At 40.2% G+C, this 12,729-nt stretch overlaps 1 protein-coding gene across 1 annotated transcript in view; it reads right to left on the reverse strand.

The window, feature by feature from the left end:
- MED12L (mediator complex subunit 12L) overlaps positions 1-12,729 on the reverse strand; it is a 350,111-nt gene that overhangs the window by 298,838 nt on the left and 38,544 nt on the right. Inside the window, exons 3-5 of the mRNA XM_019661307.1 lie at positions 10,881-11,072; positions 9,427-9,459; positions 6,219-6,378 (exon numbers count right to left, since the gene is read on the reverse strand). Coding sequence (XP_019516852.1) covers positions 6,219-6,378; positions 9,427-9,459; positions 10,881-11,072 — 385 coding nt within the window. The remainder of the gene's footprint in view (positions 1-6,218; positions 6,379-9,426; positions 9,460-10,880; positions 11,073-12,729) is intronic.

Raw genomic sequence — 12,729 nt, forward strand, 5'->3', positions numbered from 1 at the left:
CCAGTGAAGCAGCGTCCTCCACAACTAGATTGAAGAACAAAACGACAGCAACTTGTCTGTTCCCCTTCCCCCAATTCCCCATCACTGTTCCCATCCCCCAATTACCCAATAAAAATCTTTAAAAAAAAATAAAATAAAATAATAAAATAAAACGAACATCACTCAACTCAAAATAAAAATATCTGAAATTAACTGTATCTTATGCCTGGTGTGCTTACCCTCGAGTCTGCAACAGTGCCCTATTTGATAGCATTTTCTAAACATCATGTCCACCTATAACCTGTTCTTCTTTACTTTTTAGGTCTCATAAGGACTAAGAATGACAAGCTCTCCCTCCAAGCTTCCATAATTCACCTCTATTTTAAAATCTCTGCCCTGACGTTAAAATTTACCCAAGTCAAATATTTCTTTATCCTCCTTGAAATTACACGACACCTCGCCCAAAACCCCAGGGCCCCTTGTCTCCCTCTCACTTTTGGGTACACACCACTGGGTGTGTCTTCACGGGATGCGAGCTTTCCGGGGCAGTAGCCCATTTAATCTCCATGTTAGATCCATAATTCTGCATAACGATACGGAGGTTTCTGCGCTGCTATGTTTAAAGAATTTTCACACCAGGGCCTGCTCCCTTCTTGCCATTAGCCCACTTTACTTTAGGAAAAACTCCGATGAAATCAAACAGCAGTGCTTTATAGCTCTGTTCCAACTCTGAAAGTAGGAACGGAAAATAAAACATATGTTTCTATTACAAAGGAATAAAGGCCATTTCTACTAGAAACACTTTACAAATCCTAAGAATCATCATCAAGACAACGGGGTATAAAACCAACACCAGCAAAGGGTGACACTCAATAGTCAATCTTGCCCCAAACTTGCTGAATGATTCTTTTCACTATCACAGCCAGCACAGAGAACCTATTGCTGTAAGTCAATCTCCTGAAATGTACGTAATTGAATCCAATTCCACACACATATATGTGCGTACTTGCTTGGTTGTATTGCTTTGAGTGTGAAACTTGTGACATTATGGCTATGTCTACACAACCAAATGCTTCCAAACTTTCTGTATAATTTGCTTAAAGAAGCTGAAGAAAGTAATGAAAACAAAGCAAAGAGTGAAAGGTATCAGGTGTAACAGGGTGACAGTAAACAAAGATCAGATATTTGAAAATCTGTGCTCTTTTCATATATTATATTGTGACATCTGCATTTTAAAAACACATGTAATAGAGATATTGAAAATCAATATGTACATAGTTAAATTACTTATTAATTACAAAGCATAAAGTAGTAACTTTGCAATGGAGAAATTGGGTAGGGACCACTTTACCCAAATGATCAAAGTTACCACCACCATAAGATACATTGTGATACAATGTACTGAGACCTCCCAGCATCGCTTCCTGGTGTTCCCACCAAAAGTGCACAACCTGAATCTAATCACCAGGAACTGGACAAACGCAAATCAAGGGACATTCCACGAAATAGCAGGTTTGTCGTCTTCAAAAATATCAAGGTCAAAAAAAAGAAAGGCTAGGGACCAGCTGAGTGGCTCAGCTGGTTAAGAGCGCAAGCTCTGAGCAACAGGGTTGCCAGTTCGATTCCCACATGGGCCAGTGAGTTGATCCCGAGCTGAGCTGCCACTGAGCTGCCCACAGGTGGCAGGACGGCTCAGCTGGTAAGAGCATGTGCTCTTAACAACAAAGTTTCCAGTTTGACTCCTGCATGGGATGGTGGGCTGTGCCCACCCGCAACTAAGATTGAACACAGCACCTTGAGCTGAGCGGCCACGAGCTGCCGACGGGCAGCCAGGTGGCGACTGGACTTGCAGCTGAGCTAGCTGCACGTCCCCACAAGTAAGACTGAAGGGCAACAATTTGACTGTTCCCCTTCCCAATTCCCCAACACTGTTCCCCTTCCCCAATTCCCCAATAAAATATTTAAAAAAGAAAGAGAAAGAGAGAGAGAGAAAGTCTAAAGAACAGCTCCAGATTTAAAAAGACACGACAATTAAAGGCAGCATGACTGGGGCTCAAGGTTGAGAAGACTGATGTCCAGAGAGGCTAAGGACTTTGCTTTCAATCACCCAAATACTTGGTGGCAGAGCTGGGACAAGTCAGGCCCACAGCTCTTTCTGAAACGCTAAACCTGAGAGGGTAGGGGTGATATCCTAAAATTCATGCATTTAAAAATATTTTAAATTTTATAGTCAATAAGGTTATGATAACTATGTATGTAGATTTGTTGGGGTGATAGATTGGAGGGGGTTTGATAGAAGGATGAAAAAGGTGAAGGGGTTAAGAAGTACAGATTGGTAGCTACAAAACAGTCATAAGAATGTAAAGTAAAGTATAGGGAATATAGTCAATAATATGGTAATAACTATATATAGTGCCAGGTGGCTACTAGGCTAGTCAGAGGGGTCACTTCTTAAATTATATAAATGTATAACCACTATGCTATATACCTGAAACAAATATAAAATAAGATTGAATGGCAAATGTAACTGAAAAAAAATTTTAAGGAGTTAAAAAAGAGAAATGAGGTTCAAATTTCCAGGTATAAAACAAATAAGTCATGGGATGTAATATACAGCATAGAGAATATAGTCAGTAATATTGTGATAGCATGGTATAGTGTTAGATGGTTGCTATGTTGAACTTATCATAATGATCAATTCTTTAGTTATATAATGTTAAATAACTATGGTATATACATGAAATATAATATTGCATATTAGCTATATTTTAATAAAAATCTTAAAAAATATTTTTAATTTTAGCCTTAAAAATTTTTTCAGTCAAAGCTTTTATCCTCTACCATGAGAAATTATATGTAGGCACTTGACCTTCATGGATTTAAAATCCACATTTGTTGATACACTTGAATAAGACCCATGAACTGTAGCACTCTGTAAATAAACTGAGTCAAAGAACGGAATCACAAGTTACATGGCATATGAAAAAAAAGACAGCTAGTGGGTGAACCTAATCAACCATCCATTGTGGGTGTGCAGGTTAATAGAAATTTTAGCTTTTGGGGGCAGAAAATAATCCCTCCCCCAAAACCAACTGGTTACACCGGTAAGAAAATGAATGGTAAACATAATGACTGTAACGAGGAGTCCCTGATGTTCCTAGCTGGACACTGCAGCTGGCCTTCCCTCCCTCGGGCAGGAGTCACACGGCACGGTGATACACTCATATCTGGGATTCCTAACAAGTGACTTCGCTAATGATGAGGGCCAATCAGATTTTTATCTGTCCTACATTGTTTCGTGTTTCATTTGGGTGACTCATTCTTGCATGCTCATCCTTTTTTGCCTTTTAATGACAGCTAAGATCAGATTCAAGTGAACATCAAAGACAACACTGACAGAAACAAGTTACAAAAAACATGATGAGAATCTAAGGAATGGAGGAATAGTCGCTCCATTGTAGCTGGTAATGCTGGAAGTTTCCAGTTATGAATTGGGGCAAATTATTACACACACACACACACACACACACACACACACTTCAGGCCTAATTATTCATTTATTTATGTTAAAAATTACTGAGCACTTTCTGTGTGCCAAATACTGTCCTAGAAGACCAAGCACTCAACACATCTGTCAACATTTCTCATGGAGAAACATTATAGCTGGGAGGGGGTGGGAGACAGGTGATCAATAAATTTATTTTAAACATAACATGAGCTATGATGAAAAATAAAGCAGGACAAGAAAACAGAGTGACAGGGAGATGATACTGTGACCGGTGTGGTCTGAGAAGGCTTCTCTTAGGAAGTGCCACCTGAGCTGACTGGCAGTTGGGGGAGGGAGCAGGCCACGTGGACATCTGTGGGTGGGAGGGAAAGTGGCACCCATGGGTCAAGGCCCTGCGGTCGGTGGCAACGTGCACGCAAGCTACTGGTTTCGGCCGAGGGGGACATTTGAGTGAGACAGGGAGCCAGGAGAGGATACTAAGCCAGGAGTAAGGCATCCTTTATGTGTTAGCTACAAAGTAGACAGCTGTCAGAGAAGCAGGAACAAAAACAAGATCAGCTGGAGGCCCCCACAGCAGCACAGGCAAATGAGGTGGTGGTGGCTGGGGCCAGAGTAGCAGCAGAGGAAGGAGGAATACATTGTCAGATTCTCATTATATTTTGAAAGTAAAGCTGACAGGACAGGACTGCTGAGGGACTGAATGTAGAGTTTTGAGAAAAAAAAAAAAAGCCAGAATGACAATATGGCTTTTACCTTTATCCACCCAGTGGCTACCTATAACATTCACTAAGGAGATGCCCATGGAAGGAGCCAGTTTAGGAATGATGAGAAATCAAGACTTTGATTTTATATACATTAGGTTTTAGGTGACTGTGAGTCAAAGCAGAGGTGGCAAGTGAACAACTAGATTATCTAGGTTCCGGGGAGAAGTATTAATAAATGCAATAGAGGCAGAGATTTAGATGTATAAATAAGGAGAAGTGTCTGTGTGTGTGTGTGTGTGTGTGTGTGTGTGTGTCTGTGTGTGTGTGTGTGTGTGTGTGTGTGTGTGTGTGTGTGTGTGTGTGTGTACAAGAAATGAAGGAAAAGTTCAAGAAGGAAAACATGGAGGAAGGGAGAAGGGAAACTTGAAAATTGTATTGTATCTACTTCGACACCATTTGAAAATATTGTAATGAGAATGTGTTACTTTAGTAATAAAAAAGGAGCATTTCTTTTGTTTCAACCAATAAAATAATAAGCTGATGATGAAATAACAAGTTGATGAAACACTTGAACTCAGAAGTACAGAGTTAACAAAAGACTACTGTGAAAACAACACTCAGAGTCAACCGTTAACTGTGGATTATTTCCTCCCAGCTTTTTTTCTCTAGACATGTATACGTATACACAGTACAGTTTTTAAGTACAGTTCATTTTTGCTTGTTTCAACACATGTGAGATGTGCCGGACTCAGAAGTGATGGCCATGGAGTTCGGCCACATTTTTGTTTTGTTTTGAATTTAACTTTTCATGCTTTTAAACTGGGCTCTGCTCTCCAGCTCATCAGGGCCCCTACCACTCCCAGCCACTTTGCAGCCCAACTCACTTATCTAGATGCCAGGCATCTAAGAATACTTGCACTTTCTGTCCCTGCTCCTCAGAGCTTTGTAGTTGGGGTCTCCTTTATAAAATCATACACGTTTCCATTTCATAAAGAAGTATCTGTAAACCTAATTTTTAAATGGGCATCTTTATATGTAATTCTCTGTACATTTCTAATGAAGTATGAAACGTTTTATAAAGGATGTTTTAGCACCACCTCAGGGAGTCACTATCTAGCCACTAAAAGAGGGAAGACTGACTAAAAACACTTTCCCTTCAGTTCATTCAACAAATACCCACCATGGGCGTAGCGTGAGTGTGTGCGTGTGCATGTGTGCGTGTGTGTTGTGTGTGTAGGAAGGAGACTGACAGACAACCAAATATGCTGTGAATAAAATAACATGTGAGAACATAATTGGGAGAAAGGGGAGAAAAGGAGGGAATGCCATATAGGTGTCCAGAGAAAACCTCCTGAGGAAATGACATTCGAGCCAACGCCTCAGGAAAGAGAAGGCACGCAAACATCCTAGAGGAGAGCGACCCAAGTCCAGGGAGGAGAAAATGCAGAAGCCCTGAGAAAGGAGGAGCGTGGCATGTGGCAGGACAGGAGGCAAGCAGTGTGGCCGGGACATCTCCAGAACAGGGGGCAGATCACGGACGGCCTGGCCTCAATGGCCGTCCAGAAAAGAATCTGGATCTTTATTCTAATTATAATAAGAAATTATCATAAAGCTATAAACAGGGACACGATGTAATCTGATTTAGGCTTAGTGGTCAGTGTGGCAGCTGTGGAGAGACTAGGATGTCAGGAGCCAAAGTAAAGGCAGGAGGCCAGGTAGAAAGCTGCTGCTATACCCAGCCAAGAGGTGACAGTGGCTTAAACCAGAATTTCAATTAACTACGGTGGTGAAAAGTGTTCAGATACAGGACACATTCGAGAGGTGATATCGACAGGACCTGCTTGTGGAACCAGAATTCGGGACTGGGGTGAACAAGGACCAGCTTCTTCATCGGCACCACCGGCGACCTCTGGCCTCACCAGGCACTTTCTCAATGCTCACCTGCTGGGCGGTGTCAGAGGGCGCAGGCAACAATTACTAGTAGGATCAATAATGACACGTGACATGTATCATACCATTTTACTTACCCAAATTGGGGTCCGTAGCCTGACGTTTCTTAATTTTAGCTTCAGAAATAGCAGAATAATAGGCACAGGTCATCTTAATTAGCCACGTCGCTCGAACCATTGGCACTGAATATTTAGCTAAATATGCAAAAACATCTTCTTTTTTACTAAGGATCGGAACCTAAAAAGATGTAACATATTTATGACAATCACATATTATGTTCTTCATTAGGCAAAAGAGACTGTTAAGTTCCTGCTGGCTATAAGAAAGAATATCCTTTAAAAAAAAAAAAAAAAAAAGGATATTCTTGATGGATGTTAAACAAATTTTCATTAAGAAAAATGAATCAAAACTATGTTAACCACATTGGCAACACAATTTTACCAGTTGTTTCTTATTTACAAAAACAAATTATTTTCTAACTTTCAGACGCTGAAAGCTACTCATTGTATCAAAAAAAAAAATAGAAAAAATAATTTCATAACAGTCCTCCAAAGAGTGCATCTCAAAATTAGAATGGACAGATCAAATTAAAAACGTCCCCACTTTACATTTTATCCAAGAACACTTTTTTTATAAAGCTTTTCAACCATACCATTTCATAACAATAACAATTTCCACAAAGCTTCTAAAAGTGCCATTAGCCCAAAATTTAAAATAGAGACTAAAATGATGGATCAGTGAATCTGCCTAATAAACACTGAGCTAGAAATAGCTGGATACTTAATTCACAAGTGGAAAGTAGGCACTTGGGACAGTTAATTATTTCTTGCAGACCACAGAGGTACTATTTAGCAAATTAGCATCTCCATGTACCACTGAATGGTTTGAAAGAGTTAATCCACTCTTCAAGAATTCCTCATAAATATCCAAGGCAGAGCCCAGTCATCTATATATAATCTATTCAGTTTCTGAATGTGGAGTGAAAGAGTACACAAAGAGGATGCTGCTGGCTGCGATGCAGATGGAAGCAGTGAGACGAGTCAGGCACACCCCCCACATGAGGGCGGAGCCCCTCAGAGCTCCATTCCTGGCCCCAGCCTATTGGCTGGAACTCATCACTCCCAGGCTGCTCATTTACCAATGTGATAACATCAACCCTGTCCACCTCACTGGGTGGCTAGGATAAAACAAAAGAATTACATGTTATCAAAATTATAAAAATTTTTATTTTGTTGCCAGTTTCAAACATTTCTCCATGCCAGCCAAAGTATTTCCAAACCATGGACGTGACCCTCTCTTAGGAGGGTCCTAAACACACCATGGACATCGAGAGCCTTGGTCTTTACACCCCGCATTCTTGCTTGATTCTGTGTTGGAAATCAAGGCTTCAAACCAGCCAATTGATTCATATAACATGGCATTTTTCTCTTAGCTCACCAAATCCTCCCTGAGTGGATTGTTTGCATCATACGTATGTTACAAATTTAACTATTCACACATTTGGTATAAAGGGTGATCCTAGAATTAAAAGGCAAGTATTTTTCTATAAAACAAAGCAGTGTCACCTGATTTCACTTGATTAAAAAAAGTAATTTCATCTGGTTCTTACGAAAGAAACAGCAAGCTGCTCTAATGCTGAAGGAAAAGCTGCTGGGTTGGACACTGAGATGCAGTGTGTCCATATACTGTATCTTATGAGCAAATTAATAGACTTTTGACCGTGTATCGTTCCTGCCTTGGGTTCAGACTCTAGAGCATAATCTCCATGACAGAGGCAACTAACCTGCCCAAACCTGACTGAAAGGGGGATGAACATCACAGGCCAAAGCAGTAAGGCTTCCTCTCTGCAGACCAGAGTGGTCCATTGTAACAAGAGAATTTCCTGAAAATTTAGCTTACAAGGCCCATCTTTCATGGAGCCCAAACAAGGCTTTGGACTTACTGTGGTGTAAGCTGGGGAAAAGAAAAGCACAGGCTTTTCACTTCAAGACCTGAGCTGCTGCTTTTCACTAGAACGTAACAGTATGGTATCAGTAAGTTAAATTTCCACTATCAAGGTCAGGGTGCTTCTTAATCAGACATACCAAAAGATTATAATCCAAAGCCTAAAAAATAGGCAAATGCAAAAAGTAAACTTAGCATCTCCACAGAAACATTATTAATAGTATCTTTCATAGACGCCTAAAAGATTTCTTTTGAATAGCAATTGACAGGAGAAAAAAATTTTTATGTAAAATGTCTAGATGAAGCAAACAAAATAGAGCCACAGGTCTCTCATTAACAGCAGAAGGAAACCTCTAGCTCAGCTCATCGCCCCTATGGCAGAGCCCTAAGGAATGGCTGACTCAAATCAGAAGAACATGCGTGAAGGAAGTTTTTTAATTAAGGAAAAGGCACGTTGATGGTTTTGTCAAATTTACAGTTTGGGCCAACTCAGGAAGGAAAATATGTCTACATGACTGAAGTATGACGTCCTTACAGTGATGGATTCCATTTTCAACAAAGGAACCATCCGACTTTAACTTGTAGCTCAACCTAGGCAATCACTGGGCAGCTGTCTGGTTTCTAACTCAAGCTAGGGCAGCATACAAGTACCAAAAGGAAACTAAGACATCGAGCATGTGATGGCTTTCCATCCCTGGGTCACCTTTCCCCCTGAATGCACGTTACCGTCAGCATCCCCCGTTCGCTTAGCAGTGGTAGAGGCAAAAGGAAATCCCATAAACCACAGTTATCAAAGTCACCTGAAATGAACATGTGATAACTCATGATCTCTTCAAGAGCTAGGAGGATAACCCCAAGGGCCAGAAGGCTCCTTTTCCAAATCCCACTAGGCCCATGACTGAGTTGAAAGGCCCTTTACATGCCATTGTTGACCTCTACGTGGCTGCATACTTGAAATGCTGTGGGGCTTTATAGTAACAGAAAACCAGGCCAGAAACCTGATCCATCCCATACAGGAAACTATTTTGAACTCTAGATCAGAGCTGGAAGATGACTCAGGGTCTTAGCAGGAAAAGGAAGGTCTTTTGCATTAAACCGTCTCACAGATAAATACCAGAAATTAAAGAAGTATGTAAATGTTCTAATATGAAGAACATGCAGAGAATGCAATCTTTTACCCAGCTCTAAAAGAGCTCTCCCCATCTCAAGAAGATGACTGAAGAGGGGATGGGAGAGGGACGGACTCTTGAAATGCCCAAGAAACAAATACTTCAAGGTATAGTCAATGGTTTTATAAAGAAAACAACTTTAATTTTGCAAAAAATGAACGTCAGGGCTTACCTGAGGAACACCTGACTTGGCCAGAGGCAGCTCCTAATAAAGAGAGAAGAACAATGGCTAATACACCACACTGTAATTCATCTCCCTCCTAAAGATGAGACCACTACACCCCTAAAGCAAGGGCATCGATTCCTCACCAGTATTCACTTTCAGGAAATATCCACAAAATGCACTCTAAAAGCTTATAAAAAAGGAAAACCTAAAAAGAAAGACGTCAGGCTGGCTCCCTGGGAGTTGAAGGTACTAACCAACATGGAGGGTATGGACCATTGTTAGAAAGTCAGAGGATATCGAAGAATGCCCTATGGCTTACATGGCCTTCAGATATAATTCACAGGAGATAGTGGGCCCACCTGGTAAACGTTCACCACTAGAAAAGAAATGCCACACGGTTCAGCCTATGTTGGGACAGAGGCACCACCTGAGTAGCAAGATGCTGACTGGTGTGCTTTTCAAGGACTTCAGTTGCCTTTAACCAGTGAAATCTATGACAGGCAACACAATGCTAGGACACTGAGGCAAAATAAAGCCAGTGGGAGCTATGGGTACTATTTTCAAAGAATTCCTTTAGAAAACACACAAGCAAATACACAGAGGAGATCCCCACTGAACTGGGCCTGCACCAAGCCAGGTAATGACCACTTAATATCTGGAACGGAAGATGGGCACCCTTAAAACTAAAAGGTTTCAGGAGCGATGAGAAAGACCTGTGGGATTACTTGAAAGATGATCAAGACGTTAGAGATCAAGACTAAGAGTGGGGTTTTTATCCTTCATCTAAATTTCAAAAGACATTTTTATATTGTTTGGACTATAAGATTGTTGAATCTGTGTATTATTTCCCGCTTGAGAAAAATGACCAAAGGCAAAGATTTTAAAATAACCGTCCCTCCTACCCTACCTCACCCAATATCCCGCCACCCGCTCCCAAAAAAAAAGCTGGGAACTAGAAATAAACCTGCCTATTTTGCTCTAACACTTTTTCAAGGAAGTTTTTCAAGCACACACAGAATCACTATCTTTATCCCATTTGTGAGGAAGGAGACCTAGCTTAAAGCATTTAGATGGTTATGTTTCAAGACAAGGAAATAACACCAAAGCAAGAATTTTCACATAACATACCTTGGACATCGTGGGCTAAGCAAACTGAAGATATAATAGCAATAAAGTCTCATTGCCTGTTCTTGACTTTAAAACCTTGTCTACCTAAACTCCACATAAACTGATTCCTGTATGGAATGTTTAGGTCTATGGGTGTTGGAGGCAGCACATGCCATCAAAACAAAGGGGAAAGAAAACAGTGTATGTACAGCACACACCTGGTCAGTATACCTGCCAATGAGGCTGTGCGTTTCGGAGAGAATTGGGGAAAAGAAATACATACTTGAACATTATCTCAAACACCTTCATTTCTACAAGACCATAATTAAAACAATGAAAGAAAAATTGAATACCTTCTTTGCTAAAATAGCAAGTGGTTTATTTCCTGCTAAGTCAGAGAACCAACTATGAATTGCACTCTGGGATCGAGCAGTAACCAGCCAATAATTATCTTTAGCATTAACTTGTGGTTTCTTCTTCCCGGTGTCCTGGAAAGTGTTAAGCTTTAATTTCTCAGCTAATATGCTGCTAAAATAAGCTCCAATCTGAGGAAATGAGAGACAAAAACAAAAAGTTTAAAGACAATAAGTATGTTAGTAATGTATATTAGTATTTTATTTTTATTATTTTAATGGAAAATCTTCAAACAGCGCATCAGAAAATAAAATGGCAGGCCGGTCAAGTTGTGCGGTGGTTAAGAGCTGGCTTGGGACGCCAGAGGGCCCCGGTTCAGATCCCACATATGAGGGCCAGTGACACTGCCCTCTACAGCTAAGATGGTGCCTACTTGGGCCAGTGAAGCAACGTCCTCCACAACTAGACTGAAGAACAAAACGACAGCAACTTGTCTGTTCCCCTTCCACCAATTCCCCAGTACTGTTCCCATCCCCCAATTCCCCAATAAAAATCTTTTAAAAAGAAAAAGAAAAGAAAATGGCAATTTTAGCCCTTGAAGCCAAGAGTTCTCATTTCCTTATCCTAACAGAATGCAAAAACTCCCACAGCAACTTTGTCCGGCTGTTAACAAGTAGTTGAAAGAAAAAATAAGAGCCTTTGAAAATCTCTGGCAAGATGAAATTAATTACATCCTGAATAAATGTCAAGAGAATGGGTTCTGCTTTAATCTGCAGCTCTACTTTTCTCCTTTTTCATACTACACACCCATTAATTTTCCCCAGAAGTGCTGCATAGAAGAACAGAAAACCAAGTAATCCACACAGTAATCATTCTTTTTCTTGTTTCATCTTAATAGCACATATTTTTGGAAAGGAAGCTGTATTTACATTTCGTGCTTTTCTAAAAAGAGTCTAGAGAAATTTAATTTATTTAAATGACAAATACAGAAGTCAATTAAATTAAGTATTCAACATATTTGATGGGGCTGCCAATTTCAGAGCACAAATGTTTCAAGAGAAAGCTGCTGTTACCTGTTCTGAATGGAGCAGAGCAGCAAAGGGAGCGCCTGTGAATTAGTGTAGCATTTTCATATTAACCAGATTAAAAGAGAAAAAAAGACGGAAAGGGGACAAACAGGAAGGGAATAAAGTAATACCTAAAAATTAAATAAATCCAAGAAAACCTGTTGGAATTTCCAAGAATCCCATCAAAGCTTCACATATTCTCTGGGAATTCTTTAATGATATAATGCGAGAAACAATTTCTAATAAATACTTCCAATGAGATTAGAAGACAGTGTCAACTATGATTTAAATAAAATGCCTACTCTGGGGAAGCAAAATGACTACCTTAGTTAATGCTCATGAGTCAAACAATTAGTCTACAGGTTGAAACACAGTTGTAAGCAATTAGTCAAGTTTATTTACCAGGGTATAAAGCTGGTACTGTACAACTATTTTTATTACAAATTGTAAATCCTTGATCCTTGTGGTTAATGTACAATTAAAAGGAAGTCTCTTTTGGTATGTTGATGTAATATGGCAATAAAAATTAGAGTAATTAGGGGAAAAAAGTCTAAGCTTTACTTTTTTTTTATATATATTTTATTGGGGAATTGGGGGAGAAGAACAGCATTGGGGAATCAGGGAATGGGAACAGACAAGTTGCTGTCCTTTTGTTCTTCAGTCTAGTTGTGGAGGACATTGCTTCACTGACCCATGTTGTTATTATCATTGTGTTCTTCCCGGGTGAGGCAGTCGCTCACTGGCCATTAGACAGCCGCTGACAGTGGCTCACACCAGCTCA

This window comes from Hipposideros armiger, unplaced genomic scaffold (genome assembly GCF_001890085.2).
Source record: "Hipposideros armiger isolate ML-2016 unplaced genomic scaffold, ASM189008v1 scaffold_344, whole genome shotgun sequence".
Taxonomy (NCBI): domain Eukaryota; kingdom Metazoa; phylum Chordata; class Mammalia; order Chiroptera; family Hipposideridae; genus Hipposideros; species Hipposideros armiger.